The sequence below is a fragment of the Microtus ochrogaster genome, chromosome 1 (assembly GCF_000317375.1).
Source record: "Microtus ochrogaster isolate Prairie Vole_2 chromosome 1, MicOch1.0, whole genome shotgun sequence".
In the NCBI taxonomy this organism is placed as follows: domain Eukaryota; kingdom Metazoa; phylum Chordata; class Mammalia; order Rodentia; family Cricetidae; genus Microtus; species Microtus ochrogaster.
In genome coordinates, this window is record NC_022009.1 from 11,319,290 (window position 1) to 11,340,295 (window position 21,006).

The 21,006-nt window shown below is 43.1% G+C and overlaps 2 protein-coding genes across 3 annotated transcripts in view; one reads left to right on the forward strand and one right to left on the reverse strand.

Moving 5' to 3' along the window:
- The window catches only part of Trmt5 (tRNA methyltransferase 5), an 11,768-nt gene extending 10,915 nt beyond the window's left edge, over positions 1–853 (reverse strand). The window contains exon 1 of one of the 2 annotated variants that reach the window (XM_005343203.3): positions 722–853. In XM_005343203.3, coding sequence (XP_005343260.1) covers positions 722–726 — 5 coding nt within the window. In that variant the 5' untranslated portion in view covers positions 727–853. Of the gene's footprint in view, positions 1–523; positions 699–721 lie in introns of those variants that run through there. The other variant, XM_026779410.1, reaches the window with a different exon arrangement.
- A 53-nt stretch (positions 854–906) lies between these two features.
- Positions 907–21,006, forward strand: part of Slc38a6 (solute carrier family 38 member 6) — a 62,240-nt gene continuing 42,140 nt past the window's right edge. The window contains exons 1-3 of the mRNA XM_005343204.3: positions 907–1,081; positions 2,409–2,539; positions 6,184–6,257. Coding sequence (XP_005343261.1) covers positions 974–1,081; positions 2,409–2,539; positions 6,184–6,257 — 313 coding nt within the window. The 5' untranslated portion in view covers positions 907–973. The remainder of the gene's footprint in view (positions 1,082–2,408; positions 2,540–6,183; positions 6,258–21,006) is intronic.

Sequence of the window (21,006 nt, forward strand, 5' to 3'; positions counted from 1 at the left end):
TTAACCAATGAAATCAACAGATTGATATATGACACTCCCACATCAAGAAGGGAAGGCAGGAGGCTCGGCAACTGAAGGCCACCCTCCAGGTCAGTCTGGATAAATGAGATGTCCTCCCCTTCCACATGACCTCAGTATATTGCCAGGACGTCATTCATACTGTACTGCCACGTGTCTTGCCTATAAGGAAAGGCTTCGGTATTTTGAATGTCGAGGCTCGACAGGGTGTTTGAAGCACACTAGTAATTATTCACTTCATCTTTTAAAATACCAAACCAGTGGCAAAAGGGTCCTGTTAGAGATCCCTATAATATAAAGCAATAAAGTTTAGGTTTATACTAGTACTTAATGAACTACACTGACAGCGAGTAATTCTAGGTGTCCATTTATCATTTGTAAAATGTGAAGAAAGACTCATGAAAAGATTTTTGGTACTGGGAACCTAATATTGGGCATCACTCATGCTAGGCAATCGTTCAACCACTGAGCTATACCCCAATCCTCACCAAGGGTCTTGGCTTACTTAGCAGCCGGTTGACCAAGAAGAAAAATGGCCTGGTGGCTTTTCCGCCTCCTTGGGCGGGAGATGAGAGCACGGGTTCTGCCGCTGGCTGACCGTCAGGTTTTTCGTATAACCCGGGACACGGAGGACCCCTCATCAGCCTCACCTTCCCAAGGCCAGCGTCATCGAGGCCGGCTAGGGACCAGAACCCTCACTCACCTCATGCTCTGGTGCAGATCAGAAACGGGGCTTCAAAGGGAGGGCGTGCTCTGCGACGTCATCACTGTTGGCCGCAGAGGGAGCGTAAAGTCAGGTCTCGTGGACGGACTGGCTCCACTCTTCCTGGCCGCTGTGAGCTACGGGAACCCGGAAGGGCCAGGCCCGTAACTCCGCCCCTGACGCGACTCACCGGGGCGAGTGGGGCTGGGCCAGAGGATCGCTGATGGACTTGGTAGTCGGGAGCGGGGCAGCATGCAGGCGTCTCAGGGCAGCATCCAAGCCCAGCCGGGCTGGTACGTCTCTGCCCAGCAGCCCGAGGAGGTGGCGGCAGCGGAAGAGTGGAGTCCGTTGCTAAGCAACGTAAGTGGGCTCCGCTAGCAGCGCGGGGCTGGTGCGCCGCGGCATCCTTCAGAGCTTGCTAGAAGAGTTCTGAACTGGAGGTTGGGGGGAGGGGATGGACCCCAGGGTGGGACTCGAACCACTGACCCCAGCCGAGTTTGGAATGTGGTAGCAGCTTGACGCCCTGAGTCGAGAGTGGGGCTTGGGACACCGGCGGGATGAGCTAGGGTTTGGTGACTCACAGTTGTTTTGTATCTTTGTAGCCTTTCAATTTCCTCTAGTCTTGTGAGATCTTTGCAGTAATCGAGAGATTTCTTTTCTGGACTTAATCATGCGGGCGAAGGGAAAGGTGAGCGGTAGGCACTTTAATACCGAAGTCCACGAGAGTAAAAACGAGAAGAGGGATGTGTTAATATGCACATCTGCTTAACCTCAAGCAGATGTAGTGCACTGTGTGTGCCCCAGGGTCCCAGCCCCCTCTTCGGTGCTGAAGGTCCAGCCCAGGGCCTTGGGCATGCTAGACAACCTAACCCACCCAGAACTGCTTTTCAGTCCTGGGGCTCCACGTTTCAGCTGAATCCTTGGACTGTGACAGTTGATAGTTTGCTTCTGTTGTCCCTGTGATGATCCGTGCTGGGCAGACTTAATTCACTAGGCATATAAATAAAAGGTTAGTTTTGCAGCCCTAGGACTTGGGGAGGGACAGTTATAGACAGCAGTTCCATGCTGACACTGGGATTCTTCAGGAGTCACGTGAGCTAAGGCCTCTTCCTTTCCTCGGTCTCCACCCTCTGCTTCCCTTATCTTAATCTCTTGTATTCAAGTCACCAGAAAGGGGAAGGTTCCTAGGAAAGCCAGCCTGGGGCCTGTACTGGAGGAGGTAATTTTTCTGGGAGACTAGGTTCCTCGAGTTGCACCTGTAGGTGAAAAGGAAAGGACCAAGTGCTGTATCCAAATCTGCTTTCTATTGGTGTGGCAGTGACAAAGGCCATGACCAAAAGCAACTTGGGGAACAACGGGTTTATTTCACTTTACAACTACAGCCCGTCATGAAGAGAAATCAGGGCAGGAATGAGGAGATGGAAACCACCCAAAGTGGGTCATGCCATTCCATATCAGGAAAATGGTCCCCACAGGCTTGCCTACAGGCTAGTCTAATGAGGGATCCTCTCAACTGAGTTTTCCTCTTCCCAGATGACTCTCGCTTGTGTTATACAACAGAAGAGCTAACCCTGTCCTGGTTAGCTAGGTAGTGCTACACACAGATCCTCAGGTTTGTATATCAGCTCCGTAATTTGACAGTGGTGTTTCGACAGACTTTTAAAGTAGTTAAATTATATGTTTACAGGAACCTCACCGGCAGGCATCTCCAGGTGTTTCCTTTGGTTTCTCTGTCTTTAATGTGATGAACGCCATCATGGGAAGTGGCATCCTTGGCTTGGCTTACGTGATGGCTAATACCGGTATCCTTGGATTTAGGTGAGGCTTGTTTTCTTAGTTTATCATCACTTTATTTATTTTGACAAAGAATCTTGATTCCAGAAGATTACTGGTCTACCATTTCTAGTTGGATTATTTCCGAGGCTTTAACATTGTTTTGTTACCCTTGTACCTAACTACGCCGTGGTTTGGAGGAATGTTACGTACCATCATGCACCGCTTGAGGGATGTGTGTTCTTGTGAGACCATCAAGATGGGAGTCAGTGACTCATAAGACAGCGCAGGCCTTGGATGGAAAAGAACCCACTGAGGGGGGCTCTGGCGTAAGAATCAGAGTCTATTGGCCTATGGGCTAGAGTAGTTAGTTATAGACCACAAAATGGAAAAGAGGAAGGCCACTGAAAATCTCCCCTTTACGGCAGGTAATTGCTAGGGGTCGCTAGGGAAGGAAGGTGAGCAGTGAGAAGGGCATGTGCTAGGTAAGCAGCTTTCCTAGTCACCCGTTCCTAGGGTCCATAGGGCACAGAGGGTGAGCATCTAGACAAACAGGTTACTTCAGTTCTCAGAACCTAGTGGCTTTAGCTTGGAAATTGTCATTGTTTAACCAAAATAGAGGAGTTTTACCAAATGGAATAACCATTGCTAGCAGTTCTGCAGTGTAGCAGTAGCCTGATTCATTGTTGGCAAAGCTGCCCACACTGTCTGGTGCCGCCTATTGCTCCTGGGCTAAAGGCATGCAGTGTGATGTCTTCTACATGCTAGTGCAGCAAAGCAGGTGTGGCGTAATGGTGTTTGTGCCTCTCACTGCACAAGAGATTTAGTGACAGAAGAGTGTCGCTCTTGAGCAGGACGCGACTGTGAGAGGGACTGAGGACTTTGTTTGTTTGGTTTTTGTTTTTTTGTTTTTCTTGTTTTTATTTTTTTACTTTGAGACAGGGTTTCTCTATGTAGCTTTTCCTGTCCTGGAAGTCAGTCTGTGAATCAGCCTGACCTCGAACTCAAAAGGAGTACACTGCCACTGCCTGGTTGGCAGACTGGTTTTAAGGGACTGGTTTTGTTTTGTTTTCAACTTTTTGATTCTTGTTATAACAGCTTAAAATACAAACATGTTATTTACCATATAAAACCAACTTTCCTTCCTGTCCTTATTCTATTAGCTTTTAAAAAATTTAATCTACTCTTATTTTCATATTTTACTTTTTAAACTTTTTCTTTTAAGACTAAGACATGAACACACTCACTCCCTGTGAGCCAGGACCATCCCTGTCATTCCCCATTTTTCCCCCTGGGAGGTCTTCAGGGCAGTGCACACCTGAAGCTTTCTGGTGCCCAACAGGCCTTTTCTGAAGGACCTAAAGGACGAGTCCGAGACCGTTTTACAGTTAACATCGCCCTGTAACAAGAAGGAACATGCTACACACCTATAATCCTGGTAGTTGGAAGGCAGAGACAAGAAGATCAGGAATTCGGGGTCTTCCTCAGCCACATAAGTTCAAGGCCAGCCTAAGCTACAGGAGACCCGGCCTCAAAAAACGAACAAACAAACTGACAGCAATGACAACAAAAGTGTACTCTAAAATTATGATTTTAAACAATACAGTATAGTAGTATAATAAATGCATGGGTATTTATTATATCATTTGATTATTTACACTGTGAATACTCTGTACTAGATGTAAAAGCATGTATTGTACTTTTGCCATTGGCAGTGTAGTGGTGTTTTCCCCAGCTTCACCATGAGTGTGAGTGATATGTTGCACTATGACCCAAGGACAGCCATGGTATCACTGAGACCCCATTGCTAACCCAGCCATCATTATGCAGTCCAGGGGGTCATGCTGATTTTCATTAACTAAAAATGTGGTTGATATTTAAAAAAAAAACCACTTGATTTATATTCATTTTTAATTTTTTTTTTTGTTTTGTTTTTCGAGACAGGGTTTCTCTGTGGCTTTGGAGCCTGTCCTGGAATTAGCTCTGTAGACCAGGCTGGTCTCGAACTCACAGAGATCCGTCTGCCCCTGCCTCCCGAGTGCTGGGATTAAAGGCGTGCGCCACCATCACCTGGCTCTCATTTTTAATTTTACAAAACCTCATATCCAAGTTAATTTATGTCAGGTTGTCCAGTTTGAAGCAAAACTTGTCAGTCGTGCAAATTAATAGCAATTTTTAAAGTGCAAATAAACTATTTTTCTTCTCTCCCACTGCTTCTTTGATGTTCTCTAGCCTGGCATATATTCTGTGCCTACCTTCAAGAGTTGGTTATGGGTCAGTGTCATTGCTTTTTCTATTGCTGTGAGTAGACACCATGACCAAGGCAGCTTATAAAAGAAAGCATTTAGCTGGGGACTTGGCTTACAGAGTCAAAGGGTTATCCATTACCATCATGCTGGGGAGTGTGGCTGGTGGCACAGGCAGGCATGGTGCTGGAGCGGTAACTGAGAGCTTACATCCTATCCACAGAGGCACTGGGCAAACACACCTCCCAATCCTTCCTAATTTGATCACCAACTGCCATAAGCCTAAGAGGCCATTCTCTTGCAAACCACCACGGCCAGCTAGCTAGCCCCATAGTTTTCTGGCTGTTCGTATAGTGCTTTGTATATTCATTGTTCTACGGTCACTTGCTGGTCTTGGTTCTGCAAGTTCATCTCTGCTCTAAACTTTTGGAACCGGATCTCGGACTGAGCATCTAGCACCAGGTTCCTTTTGCAATTTTTGTCATTGGAAGCCAACTTAAAATGCAAGGTCTTATTTCATTTCCTCCCCTTTTTCCAGGTTTCTCGATAAGCAAATCAGCTTTTAAGTAGCCCACTTCTCTTTTGTTGTGGGATGTTTTCAAAAGCTTTGACAGTTTTAAAAACTACACGGGACATATTAGCAACTCATAATCAGAGAGCCTCTTTTTTTATGGCTCTTTGGAAACTTCATGTTTTTTATAATGAGTCTTAGATGCAGGTGCTCACTGCATCAAATCAAATGTCCTCTTGCTCTTGTCAGGCTGTTATTTTGTGAAGTCTCCGATGTCAGTTTAATGAGTGCTTGCTGCTTACTAATAAATGTTACGTGAGTCACAAAGAGCATTTCTGGAAGTCTCGTGTAGGCACTGGGGACAGCAGTTAGCTAGAAGCCTGCCCCGCCAGGCTTTTCCTGAGAATAGGAACCGTTTATGCTGTTTGTTTCAGTGAGTTTTTAAATTATGTCATTAGAAATGTGTTAATTGTTTGGGTGTGATCTGGAAAGAGGCACATGTTCACAGAGCCTGGGAATCGGCGTCTTGTCATTACAGGAAAGCTCTGGTTAATGGGCCCACATCACTGGAGGGGGTTGGGATTTGGGGAGATAGAGCAAAAATGAGACAGTGAGACTTTAAGGAAAAATGACTAAAAGGAATGTGTAGCTCACTGAGTGCTGAGCTGGCAGTCAGCAGACAGTGCAAAATGAGGAACTGGTTTGTGTTTTAAGTAAAGTTTATTTCTTTTGCTTTCTCTTTTAATTTTCAAAGCACTGTATTTTTATTTAAGTACATTCTGGTAAATACAGAGCAGTCATTTCCGTAATATCTGTAGTTGTACTCCTCAGAGATACTCCCTGTGACCGTCTGATGAAGAAATCTGTAATGAGATGTCATGAAAAAGAACACGTTTGGGGAAAATGTAATTCTGTGTTCTTTTATATTTTAGTTTCTTGCTGCTGCTAGTTGCTTTCCTGGCTTCGTACTCAGTCCATCTCCTGCTCAGTATGTGCATTCAGACAGGTGAGTACCAGGCCATGTTCTCACTACACCCGATCAGTCCTTTGAGTTTGTTTTTGCTTAAGAAGTGAATGTCTCGGATCTAAAGTCAGAGGGTGATGGTGTAGCGCAGTGGTAGCGTCTATATTTAGCAAGCACCAATAGGACCCTAGCTTGGGACTCCAGCATCATGCACACCTCTAAGGGGCTAATTTCTAAGGAGCACACATCATTAGTGGTGTGGCAAGCAGTCTTCTTTCCTTGAGCTGAGGATGAGAACAGGTGTGTTGGTCACCTCTCTCTCTTATCTTTGGGTTAGATTAGTGTTGCAGTCCAACACAAACTTTATCTCTGCCTGCTCAAGCTTGATTTGCGCTCACTGGTCTTGTGGCTCCAGACTTACAGAAGCAGAATATATGTACAAAATAATTTTTTTTTAAAGTGGTATTATTCTAGGCTCAGACAACCGAGAACCCTAAAGGTGATTTTTGAGAATTTTAAGACTCTTGGGAACAGAGTTCTAAACCTGCCACTCTATTTTATTTCCTTTGTTTACATATCAGAAATTCCTATCTTCTTGGGGGTTTTTTAGTGAACAGATTTTGTAACAAATCAGCTAGATAAATTTTTAAAAAAGATTTATTTATTATGTATACAATGTTCTGACTGCAGGCCAAAAGAGGTTGTCACATCTCATTACAGGTGGTTGTGAGCCACCATGTGGGCGCTGGGAATTGAACTCAGGACCTTTGGAGGAGTAGCCAGTGCTCTTACTTTCTGAGCCACCTCTCCAGCCCAATGAGATGATTCTATTACGCAAAACCACCTTAGGATTCACATCTCAGAGGTGCAACTTGTACCAGTAGTTGGGTGGCTTTGATCATCGGGCTTCCGGATGCATGCCTGATACCAGAAGACAGTGTAAGGCAGCTTGCTCTACCAGCTTTGCAGATAGCATGATGCTATACCAGCATCCTGAATTCAGGAGTAAAGCCTTTAGATAGCATTTGTAAATCCTGCCAGGAATATCAACTGTAGAATCTCACTTCTTTGCTTGAAAACAGGTCTTTAAATTAGGATAGTTCTTCTGATATTGTAATATATTCTTTTGATAGATGCTATTAAAAGATTCAGGCTTTAGTCAACTGTGTGTGGCAGTCAGTTTTATTTCAGTTATTTGGGAGTCATATTTAAATTTACGGAATTTTAAAAATAATATTCATTTTATCCTTCGGACCATTAAACCTTAAATTTCTGACACTGTTGTTCTTTAACTCTGGGGCACATAAAGTGAAAACATCTGTTTCTCTTTCCCTTTCCTTTTCTTTTCCTGTAGCTTGCTTGGGCCCGTGAACTAACCTCTCATGGTTCTCCACTCATGCTGCCCCTGTCTCCGCTGAGCGATTCCTCAGTCCCTGTAAAGCTCTCAGTACAGGTAGGCTTCTTCTCAGCGCATGCGTGTGAGACTGGAGAGGAGCACCTTGGTCATCAAAGGGTGCTGTGTTCAAACTGGAGTCAGTGGTCAGACAAAAGAGCTATAAGTCTTTATGAAGGATAATGTCTTCCGTTTTTTGTCTAGAGTTAAAAGGAGAAGAGGAAATGTCATGTTTCTAAGAGGAAAGGGTCTGTTCACATAAAACTCTCTTACTGGGGCAGGTTGCAGTCCACCAGGACTTCTCTTGGGACCAGAGGAAGGAGGCATGTCACGGTGTCATATGCCCCCAGTCTTGTGTGTTGACTATAAAATGGTCTCGCCGACACTTTCTTTCTAGAATAAAACAGAATCGTAAATGCAAGATGTCAGATCCATGGTAAATACTGATTTCTCACTGGGACAGTCTCAGAGGATCTCAAGGTCTTACACATGACGTAATCTCAGGACACATGGCCGCTAGTCATTCTGTGAAAACATGGCTTACGCTCTAGGATTGGAACAGTTGCCTCCCTGCCCTGACCTCCACATCACTCTCAGGAGGGGAGGAGGGCTCTGGAGCACCGCACTGCTTCTGGCTCCTCATCTCCGCTACACACCGCATTACACTGTTGTGTGCTTCAAAGCCTTTGGTTCAATGATAATGTAATATTTATCTCTATTATGTCAGTTACTTCAGGGGTCTCACTTATCTTTCGTTCCTCAGACTCCATTCCACGTGTTCATTCTCTGACCTTGTCTTTACTGTTTCCCAGTTCCCAAAACCCAGCTCCCTATGGTGGGGAGCATGGCAGGCGAGCAGGCAGGCAGGGCAGGGCGGCAGGCTGGGTGCTGGAGTGGTAACTGAGAGCTTACATCCTGATCTGCAGACAGTAGGCAGAAAGAAAGCTAGACTGGACCTAGTGTGGGCTTTTGTCACCCCCAATGACACATCTCCTCCAACAAGGCCACACCTCCTCATCTTTTTCAAACAGTTTTACCACCTGGAGACCAAACCTTCAAATATATGAGTTTATGGAGGCGCTATTCCCATTCAAACAACCACATAGCCCTGGCTGGCCTGTAACTTTTCTTTTAAGATTTATTTGTTTGTTTGTTTTATATATATTGGTGCTTTGTTATGTTTGTCTGCACCCAAGAAGAGGGCAGTGGATTGTGAGCTGCCATGTAATTGATGGGAATTGAACTCAGGGCGGCTGGAAGAGCAGCCGGTGTAACTGCTGGGTCATCTCCAGACAGTCCTGTAACTTCCTGTGTAACCCTGACTGGCCTCTGCCACCCAAGTGTTGGCAGTAAAGGCATGTACCACCATGCCCAGCTCCCTTCACTTTCTTACCAGCAGCGAAAACTCAAGACTCTTTAAGAAGAGCACTTGTTCTATTAGTGTGTGCTCAACAGTATCATAAGAGAGCTAGCTACATGTGTAACCTCCTAACGACTGCAGGAGGTGGAGTTTGTCATATGTGTTAGAGATTGGCAGGATGAGACATGGTTTACCCAGGGCTGTACAGCCAATTGGTTGGTTAGAAGACCTCATCTTGCTCTTTACAGCCCGGAGTCACGTACAATCTGCTACCATTTCCCACCATGCAAACCGTGAAGCTTATTTTCTGGAAGAAGTTAAAGAGAATTCTGCTTTGACGCTGAGTCATCTTTCTGAAGGCAGAATATGAGTGGAAGGTGAAGCTGAGGACCAGTCCCGCTCACAGTCTGGATGCTGGCACGGGCTTCTCCTCTCATCGGGGATCAGAGGAGTGCTTCGTATAGAATTTCTTCTGCCCAAATGAAATACCTCCAGCTACAAATAACAGGGACATCTTTTAAGAAAGACATGGTTGCTTCCTGTGTGACTGTTGTGTGATTAAGCCTGTCACTCATTAAGCAGAGCATCCGTTTATTCTCTCAGTACCTTACAGTTTGCCAGAGGGTAGCTGAAGAACCGGAGAGGTAGGAAGCAACTGGCGGCTGCTCCCTGTTCTCTGATCTTTCAGGTTCTTACCACAATAGTTGACTCCTGATTTTGTATTGATAAGGTTTAATTAGATTAATGCTTCACATTCCAGAGAAAGATTCATGTTAAAACAACCACTAAAAGGTTACAGAAACAACAACGAGATGCCTTCGTAAATATGCCTAGGTGACAGGTCAGTGTCACAGCTGATGCTGGAAGAGTGGGAGCCAGGGGACCTGCCACCTTGTTTGTAGCCACCCTGGGATGCAGCTGACAGGCCTTATCTTTGCTGTTAGTTATTCATACCAAACTGTACTTGTACCACAGTGTCTGACAGGATTACCCCCTTCACATTTATCCAAAGACTTTTATGTCCACACAAAACTTGCATGTAGATGTTTATAGCAATTTTATTTATCATTGCCAGGGAGTGACTAAAATACTCTTCAGTTGATGACTAAGAAAACAGTGACATTAAAACAACAGAAAATTATTTTGTACTAATGAGAAATGAGCCACCAGGCCCCAAAGTAGCATGGAGAAGTCAGAAAAACATGTTATCAGTCTGGTGAAGAAACCATATACTCCAGAGTTCTGCATGAAGTGTATACACAGAAAATGAAACCAGTGCCCTGTGGGGATAACCTATGCTACTTGTTCATTGCAGTGCTATTCACAGTGCTGAAATAGCAACACCCTATGTGTCTTTAGGTAGATGGATAAGCAGTAATCTATATGTGTATTGGAATATTATCCTACCTTTGAAAGCAGATTCAAAGGGGAAGTCTTGCCAGCGCTGGGAGCATGGGGATGCCTGGAAGATACTATGATAATGATAAGTGAAATAAGCCAGGCAGAAAGAAAAACTGCATGTTCCCACTTCATGTGGATACCAGAAAGGTTTAGTGAAAAAAAATAATAACATAACAAAGCTGTTTGTCAGGGATACTGGGGGAGGGAGGAGAAGAAGGTGAGCTCTTGGTTGAGGGACATGGAGTTAAGCAAGATAAGGGAGTCTAGAGACCTGATGTACAGTGTTGGCTGTAATTAATAGCAAGTTTATTGGAAATTTGCCAAGAGAATAGATTTCAGTTCCTCTTAACTGAAAGAGAGAGGGAAGGAAGGAAAGGTTGAAGGCCTATGATTGTTTCCTTGAGTATCATAATTTCAGTATGTATATCAAAACATCATATTGAACACCTTAAGTGTTCATAATTAAGAGAAAGAAGAAATGAACCTGAAAAGATTGTATATGACTTGGTTGCAGATGTATGACACTGGGAAGGGCAAAACTACGAAGAGAAGTCAGTGGTCACCAGGGCTTGGAGGGAAGGATGCATGCATTGGAAGAGTATGGAGAATCTTAAAGACAGAGGAAAGGGGCCGTGGGATAGCGTGGGTGTACAGTTATCAGGATCCACAAACTGTCCAGTGCCAAAAAGGGAACCTTCATGTCAGCTGTGGATTTGGGTGATCTTGACAGGGCAGAGTTCCTTGATAATAACAGGAATTCCTCTATTGTAGGAAGGTGGCGTGTGTGGGGCAGGAATATATCACAGCCTTATACTTTTTTAATTTTGCTGAGGTCCTAAAAATATAATCTGTTGAAGAAAAGCAAAGGGCAAGAGAGATAATACAGAAACAAGATAAAAAGTAAAAAATTGATAATAATACATTCATAAAAGCCCACAAGGCCTCACCCTATTTAAAAAGCAACAGGTAACTAAGGGATGCCGAGAGAGGGAGGAGTCTTCCCCGGGGAAGAACAAACCAATTGGTTATCCAATACCAAATGGTCAACCCAGAAAACATGCGTACAGGTAACATTCTAGAGATTGAATAGGCTGTATTAGTGTTTAAGACTGTGGGTGTATTTGCATACATGTCTGTATCAGCAGTTAGTGAAAACAGAGGCTGTGAATGTGGACGAGAGGAAGGGACGGTATATAGGAGACTTTAGAGGGAGGACAGGGAGGGGAAGTGACAGAAAAAAGAGTTTTAAAAGGATCAGTGAATGAAGGTCTCTTCTTCTAGAAGGAAAATGTGGGTTCTGAGTGACAGTAAGGAGATGGGAAGGAGTCAAGGTCACTAATGGGGGTGGGAACACAGAAGGCAGAGGTGGTTCAGATTTTAAAATAAGTTTATTTTACTATGTGGACGTTGAAGTGTATGTGGACAAACTGATCTTGGACCTGAAACAAGGTCTAAGTGTTCATTCCTTCAATGTTCTTTCATCTGTTAGGAATACAGAGATAATCAGTTTTTTTGCTGAAAAACTCAGCACCATGGTTCTCAGCCTGGAGGGGTCGCTACCCTTTGGGGATTGCCTATCAGATATCCTGCATATCAGATATTTACATTATGACTTATAACAGTAGCAAAATTCCAGTTATGAAGTAGCCAGAAAGTAATTTTATCAGTATGAGGAATTGTTTTAAGGATTACAGTGTTGGCAAGGGTGAGAACCACTGCCTTAGCAGGAGAAACAAGTACAGGAGCTAATGATATTTGTTGTAGTGTGCTAAGTATGGGGACCAGGTGTGAAGTCTGGGGGGCAGGTGAGGAGGGAAGTGTGTACTGTCTGCTGGGGGGAGAGTCAGGGAATATTCTAGAAGACTAAACTAAAAAGAACTTTAACTAGCATATCCTGTACATTGTACAGTGTGCCCAAAATAGTTTATTACTATTAGTGAATAATGTACAAAGGGGAAAAGTAGATGGTAGACAAGTCTCAGCCCGAAGAACATGAGGATCTTGGCCAAGGAATGAGAGGCCCACTGAGATGGTTCAAAAAGAAAAGGTAGGTACCAAAATCTATTGCTTGTTCTGTCCAAAGAGAATTGTGGTCCTTCCTAGATCCCATGACATAGCCTGTAACTCCAGTAAAGAGAAAATAGCCCATTTGTCTTCTTCCTGACCGTGAAGCAGTGGTTTTTCTGGTTTGCTTGTTTTTAAGCTGTCAAGTTTGTAATGATTGGTTACATCAGCCATGGTGAACTAAACCCCACTCACAGTAAGAAAATGCCACAGCTAGGAAATAACAAAGGAAAAAACCAAAGGCCTTGCTGCTGATGTGATTTTTCCTTTAGAAGCAGGTTCTCTGGTAGTTCCAAATGGTCTCTTAAGAGTGTTTCCTGCGTTTGTGTGGTAGTTGTGTTCCTGGAAGTTGAGCTGATATCCAAACCACTAGCCATCATTCCCATAGCATCTGCCATGCCTGTGACAGGAGGATGTCTAATGAATGCTGGAGACGGTGGTGAGTGGAAGCATTAGAGCTGTGGAGTCACTGTATTTCCTGGTTCAAAAGTTAACATGCATGGCAAAAATTGTGTAGTCCGCCAGGCGCAATGGCACATGCCCGTAACCCCAGACTCAGTCAGGAGGATGCAGAGTTCAAAGTCAGCCTGACCTACAGATGGAGATGCTGAATGGCAACAGCTAAATGACAAGTAGTCAAAAGGACCTTTGAACTTACCTTAGTAGTTTATAACAGAATGTATGTGTTTAACCGTCCACATAGCCTTTTCCAGGAAAACTGACCCCTGAGCTTTTTTGGTTTCATTATGCCCAGCATTAGTCTGAGTTTCACGGGAAGATTTTGAGTCCCTTTCAGGTCATAACAAATTCCATTTGAGACCATGAAAGACTTGACCAAAACCGCTAGAGATAAGGATGACAAGGCGTGTTTCTCAGGTCATCTCTCTGCCAATGGTTGTTTGTTAGAAAAGGCAGTCAGGTATCCAGACTACATTTTCCTCTGTTTCTCCTTTGGATTAGTGAGCATAGTGTAATGCCCTCAGAGTTAATTGAGTGGATCAGTTAATTGAGTCAGCTTCAGTGAGTTAGTGTCCTGTGTCCTGATTTTTATTACTGATTCTCGACTGGGCATGACCTCTCCCTCAGGGCATCTGGCAAAGGTTACAGACATTTCTAGTTATCATGCCCAGGGGTGGGGTGGGTGGGAGCAGGCTATTGGCATTCAAGTGTGGTAAGACCAGTTGAACAGTCCACAATACACAGGCAACTCTATCTGACAGAACTGCGTGGGCCAAACGTAGCAGTCAGGTCGTGTGACTGTGGGCTAGCTTGTGTGTGTGTTGTAGATGCTCTGCTCACCAGTTTACCCGATGCAGGGTAAGAATTTTCTTGCCAGAAGCTCTGCTTTCCGCCATTGGCTAGAGAAGAATGGGTGTGAGTTCCCGCAGCATGCATTTGTATTGTTAGAGTGTTTGCATATGTGTGTGTTGGATTGAATGTGTGCACCACGGTGTAGAGGTCAGAGAACAAATTCCTGGAGATGGTGTTCTGCTGCCGTCTTTCTGTGGGTCCTAGGGATGGAATGCTCACTGAGCATTACTGGTTCTTATTATTGTCTTTGTTAAAAACTGCATGCCTGGAACCGCAGAGAGGACTCTGGGGTTAAGAGCACTGGCTGCTCTCCTCAAGGACCTGAGTTCAGTTCCCAGCACTCACAGGGTGGCTCACAACAGCCTGTAACTTCAGTCCCAGGGGACCTGATGCCCTATTCTGGTCTCTGTGTTCACCAGGCACAATCACAGTATACTGGTAGACATGCAAGAAAAACTCTCATACACATAAAATTTTGTTGTTTTGAGACAGGGTCTCTCTCTCTACGTAGCCCTGACTATCATGGAACTCACTCTGTAGACCAGCCTAGCCTCTAACTCACAGAAATCCACCTGTCTTTGCCTTCCAACTGCAAGGTTTAAAGATGTGTACCACCACATCCAGCTAAAATAAAGTTTTTTGTTGACCCAATAATATGTGCTTAGGAGTGTGGAAGCATGCAGACTCATGAGGTCTCATTTCCTGCTTCATTCTTTCCTGACTTCTTTTGGCAGTTGCTTTTCCTTCTTTAAATTATAATCTTACTTTTTTTTTTTTGCCATTTCTTCATTGCAAATGGTGAAAACTTAGCTCGGTCGCCTCCGACACTCCCCTCCCTACCACTGAGCTCCATGTCTACTGAGTAGCTCCTCACTCCTCATTTTATCTCTAACTGCAAAACACACAGATCCTTGCTTTTGTTTGCATTGACTTTGGAAAGTTCTTTTCAGCTGTTTCTCTCCTGTATATAGAGCATGTTCTTTCCTTAAGTCAGTGGTTCTCAACCTTCCTAATGCATTGACCCTTTCATACGGTTGTGCTAACCCCCAACCGTAAAGTTGTTTTGGTTACTACTTCATATCGGCAATTTTGCTACTGTTAGGAATTGTAATGTAAACATTTTTGAAGATAGAGGTTAAAGGGGTCATGACCTACAGGTTGACAACCACTGCCTCATGTTGTCAAAGTAAATATCATTTATTTTGTGCTTTATAATGATTTTTAAGCTGTTCATGTTATCTATAGATTGAGTTTAATAGTTAAAAGCCAGTGCGTCCATTAATAGACCATGACTGTGTAAATTATTCACTGCACAGCTAACCAGTAAATTGGGAATCCAGAACATTCCTACATACGCAGTATTATAGACTCTGCTGCCAGCTGAAAGAATGCCACTAGTATTCTATCATTCTGTTTTCTTTCAATGCACAGAAAGATTGTTAATCATGCTGTAGTCAGTGGGCACAGTGCCACTGAAACGTATAAGAGTTCAGAAGTCTGAAACTAGTGAATATTCAAGAACAGAATACCCTCCGTGTGCTGTTAGAAAAAAAAAGAGCAAGAAGAAAACGATGGAAAACACAAGAAAGGAAGAATTTCAGAATAATAAGAGTACTTTCCAAATGGCCAACTTTCTGAGCATTGAACTGTGTTTGGATAACTTGTGTCCCTCAGTCCAAATCCAAGGATAATATTGCTTCTGCTGAAACTTGGGCTCATACTGTAACCAGGGTTTATTAATTGTCCTATTTCATTGAGGAAAAAATGCAAAGCAGACAGAACACTGGACTAACTAGCTGGAAATGCTCCACTGTTTCATGGGAAGCAGCTTTCCAATGGTTCCTATGGAGGACGGGGGTCTTGAGCCTAGTGCGCAGTAAGGAAAACAACCCATTTACTGATTTAGACTGTGGCCGCTCCATTCTTTCAAAGAACAGCATTGATTTCTTTTAATATCAAAAAATGATTTCTGAAATACGTTGCTAGTAATTGCTTCAGCTATTAAAGAGGTTTGCACTGCTTGTAGAAGACTGCATTGGTTACACAATAATACCTTTCCTGTGCAGTAGGAATATGCCACTCTGTAGCGGCTAGCAGCATCTTATTTTTGTGCCTCTGAAACATCTTCTAAGTGTTTGTAAGACTTTAAAATATATGAAGCAGCAAAGAGAAAGAAAGAACAGGAAAGAAGGAAGAAGGGAGGGAGGGAGGAAGGAAGGAAGGAAGGAAGGAAGGAAGGAAGGAAGGAAGGAAGGAAGGAAGGAAGGAAGGAAATCCCTTGCTGGTAAATCAAGCTGCAAATTCCTTAGCACTAGAAAAAAAGGGAAATTTCAGTTTAGCTGCAAGCTCTCAGGTTTATAGAAGTGGAACAATTGAAGTATTGTTTGGTTTTTGGTTTTGAGGCAACCTGAGGGTTTTGCTTTATTGCCCAGCTGCTCTGAAATTCTTGGGCTCAAATGATCCTCCTGCCTCAGCATCACTGGTAGCTGGGATTATAGGACTGTGCCAATACACTTGGCCTTGTAGCTCTTAAAAATAAAGTTTCACCTTTATTGTTCAAGTCATTATAACATATTTGAACTCCTTTCCTCAAATACAGAGAGCAAAAGGAATATGATTGAAGACTCACCATTTATGTGTTTTATTTTATAGATTATATTTGAATCTTGGTTTTTTTCACTTAAAATAATATTGGCATTTTCTTGTTATTATAAGTGAGCCTTCATGGTTGTAATATTTCATAAGGTATACCTACCATGATTTACTTAACCACCTTATAGAGCACTGAGGCTGGCCCTGTTTTTCCAGTGTAAATCATGGCATGATTAAATATTTAATGAGTTCCCTCGTTTTATTCTTACCTCCTAAGATAAAAGCTCACAGGTTCAGATGTTTTAAATATTTTAAAGGCTCATTGTTCTAACTGCATTCCAGCCATCAGATCAGTTTATAAACTTCACCAGCATTTGAAGAAACTGCCCAAGCGACCAAGCAGAACTTGAGAACTGTTTCACGAGCTGCCTCGGTTCATAGGCTGAGATGTGGAAGAAAGCACTTGGCTGGCTGCGACCTCATTTCATCTTAGCAAAGCCTCAAAGCAAAGCCAGAAGCCATTATTCATTTTCATGATGTCTCAGGCTGAGGAAAGTGCTTCTAATTTTTGCAACATAAAAGAGGTTTGATGACAGGGACAGAACTGAGCTAGGACCCAGACATGTTGACGGGAAGGCTGGAATTAGAGCCGGAGCACTAGGCTCGGTCTCCATTTAAAAGCCTACTGCTTTTTCCTCTTCAGTTGGGGACGTCTTGGTATGTGGAGATATTTTTACGAGGCTGAAGAAACAGCAGAACAAGAAGGCTGGTTTGAAATTGCAATTGTCAGGAGCTGCAGCTGAAGCTGTCTATTAAGCTGCTAGGTTTTCTGTTTCCTGGCACAAGCAAGGGTTGAATTTTTTTTTTTTTTTTTTTGGTTTTTCGAGACAGGGTTTCTCTGTGGTTTTGGAGCTTGTCCTGGAACTAGCTCTTGTAGACCAGGCTGGTCTCGAACTGCCTCTGCCTCCCAAGTGCTGGGATTAAAGGCGTGCGCCACCACCACCCGGTACAAGGGTTGAATTTTAACTTTTAAAATTTAGAGTAAGTGCTTAGTGCTTGAATTAGAATTAAAATATCTGTTCCCTTTAGAACTTTTCAGTATGGTTTTGTTTTTTTTTTTTTTTACTAATAGATATTTACTTTTCCTGTTTACTAGATAGGCAGTCAATATGTACTTCCCACTACTGAAATATAAAACGAGGCTGGGATGTAGCTCAGTGGTAGAGCATGTGTCTAGCATGCGAAGGGCTTGGATCCAATACCCTACACAGAAAGAAAGCAAGCAAACAAAAGTTAAACAGTTATAGTCTAACTTTGATGAATGTCATCTTTGCTTACATAATGAGAAACATACAAAATAGTAATTTGAAAAGTAATGTTTAGCCGGGCGATGGTGGCGCACGCCTTTAATCCCAGCACTCGGGAGGCAGAGGCAGGCGGATCTCTGTGAGTTCGAGACCAACCTGGTCTACAGAGCTAGTTCCAGGACAGGCTCCAAAACCGCAGAGAAACCCTGTCTCGAAAAACCAAAAAAAAAAAAAAAAAAGAAAAGTAATGTTTAATGTAGTCCCATGTGTAACACTGGAAAATCTCATTGCTTCAAGTTCTTGGAAGAAATGTTTTTCTTTCCTTTTTTTTTTTTTTTTTTTTTGTTTTTCGAGACAGGGTTTCTCTGTGGTTTTGGAGCTTGTCCTGGAACTAGCTCTTGTAGACCAGGCTGGTCTCGAACTGCCTCTGCCTCCCAAGTGCTGGGATTAAAGGTGTGCACCACCACCACCTGGCTCTTTTTTTTTTTAACACCATGTCAATTATAATAATTTTTATTTTAAAAGCATGGTCTGATATAATTTTCAGTTGCTGTATTAGATCTTTTTTTAACACCATGTCAATTATAATAATTTTTATTTTAAAAGCATGGTCTGATATAATTTTCAGTTGCTGTATTAGATCTGTTCAAATTCATATTAGATGTATATGTCTTTGACACATAATCTATGATATTGTAAGGGAATTAATGAGATGCTAAACTATTTTATTTATGAGAAGAGAAGAATTTTGGTTCCTTAGCCGAAAGGAAAGATTAATTATAACCTAGAAAATATGAGAGGGAATTTAAGTAGAAATCATCTTGAAGCAGAGGAAACTTTGACATAGTGTGCTTCAAACCTGCTTACCCATCACAAGCCTGCCCAGCCATCAAAGCGGGGACCCTGCCCGCATCGCCCTGGTCCCCACTGTCGCTCTACTCTGTCTTTATAGATTTATCTCATTGTGTGCATCACTGATTATTCTGATGAGTTATAATTAATTCAGCTTAACTTTACATAAATGCTAATGTGTGCGTATTTCTGGAATGTTGATGAATTAATTGAATGTGTCGGTGTAAACTCGTGCTATACTACTCCAGATGTCTATAGACATGACCGTGGGAATCACTGAGAAAGACAGTAGACTTGAGTGGCATTGCTTATGTGTTTCCACTACCTCTGAGTCGGAAGGAGTTAAAGTCCGGAGAGGTGGGGGAACATATTTTTATGATTGGAAGATCAGGAATTTAGTTTTCATACAGTGAGGCACTTAGGTGATTTTTTTTGGTTTTTGGTTTTTCAAGACAGGCTTTCTCTGTGTAACAGTTCTAGCTGTCCTGGAACTAGCTCCTGTTGACCAGCCTGGCCTCGAACTCACAGAGATCTGCCTGCCTCTGCCTCCCGACAGAGATCTGCCTGCCTCTGCCTCCCGAGTGCTGGGATTAAAGGTGTGCACCAACACCCCCTGGCTAGGTCAGGTGATTTTTATAAAGTGACAGAAACACAGCTCACAGCATAGAGATATTTCTCTTCAGCAGTGATGAAGTCTGGAGTGGTGGTGCGTGCTTGTCTGTACTCCTGCCAGTAGCAGAGGCTGTCACCCTCAGTGGTCTTAAAGTGTTAGGGACCACACCTCAGATAAAACTGGATCCTTGACCTCGCCTCAGAAGAGCGTTTCTGTACAAGCCAGTCTGAATCAGACTTACGATTTATTCAATGGCATCTTTAATATAGAGTTTAAGCACAAGGGTTGAGAGAAAAGGGTGCCGTGCAACAAGACACACCTGAGCATGAGTGTGGGCTGCCTTGAGCCCATGTGACCATCATATATGGTCTCCCCATAATAGAAATGTCTTCCAAACCCAGTACTAAACTGTACATGTGTGCAATGTTTAGCAGAATGTAAAGCATTTTTAAAAATGAATAATATCACTCAGAAAAGTATCCAGGCCCCTTGGTAAACTTTGATAATAGATTAAAATGAATATTTTGTTAATTATTACTATCTTTTTATTATTCAGTATCCCACTCTTTTCTTCCTGGTTCCATAATTACTGTATGAAAAACCACATATGATTTTTAAAAAGCTTATTATTATGTACCTAAATGTCCTTCATTATGAAAATACAAAAACAATTTTTTTGTTCTCAAGTGGCATTTGAAAGAAAGCCCAAGTATGTCCTAAGAGATATATTAAAGCTGGCTTTAACTCTGTAACCTGCAGAAACTCTTGGTGTCCCAAGCCTCAGTGTGTCCCAAGCTGCTTCTCTCCACGGTGTAAGCGCTATGGGCGTGCATACTCCTCAGACTGTGGAGCCTCATAGCGGCAGCATCGCTTGTTAAATGCAGAGCTGTCTGGGCTGAGAACATACTGTGGCCCTTTTACACACTATTAAGCCTTGTAATTTTCTTATGTTCCTAATAGCCATACTTCCTGAACATAATGAAATGAGAATGTAATTTACATCTTTATGATGAAAAAGGAAAGTATGTGCCCCTCCCTAATTATAGGCTGAGGGTACCGTTTCCATTGTGAACACATTGCCATCACTCTGAGCACTTGGGAAAGCAAATGGCACAGCTGTCATACCCCGCCTTACTGTGTGTCCAGTGTTTAGAAATTACTGCCAGTGAAAATCTGTTTGGACAGTGTGTATGCAAGAGCACACATCCTGTACAAGGAAGCGGGGTGTTCCCAAGAAATCAGGCCCTTGAATTAACGTAGGCCGAGTAGCCTGGTTTTGCTAACGGCTGCCTGTTGTAGATAGATTCTCACTTTACAAAGCATGTGTTTTTAAAGGCTTCCCCCAAAATCAGTACCTGTGCATAAAATTTAGTCATCTATCAACGACTGTGAGGTGGGTAGACCTCAGCGACTAGCTCTCAGAACTAATAGTGGATTTTTCTTTTTTTGGCTGCTTTTCGTATTTCAGAATATTTAAGAGAAACACACATCTATCCTTGATGGCCTCCACTGATAAGAACTGTCAGAGAGTTAGATAAACAGCTATTATCTGGTTACCAATATTAGTATGCTGATATTGGTTATCTTACAGTAATTAGAAACCTAGTAAAAATGGAGACTGACCATTAATATGTGCATTTGAGAAGCAAAATCAGAACATGAGATATTCTAGAGAAGATAATAGAAGGAGTTCTTGGCGAATCTTTTTGATCTTAAAAAAACAAAACAACTTTATGTACATTAGTGCTTGCCTGTCTGTATGTCTGTGCCCCGTATGCATCCCTGTGCCCTCAGAGACCAGAAGAGCGCATCAAGCCGGGCGGTGGTGGCGCACGCCTTTAATCCCAGCACTCGGGAGGCAGAGGCAGGCGGATCTCTGTGAGTTCGAGACCAGCCTG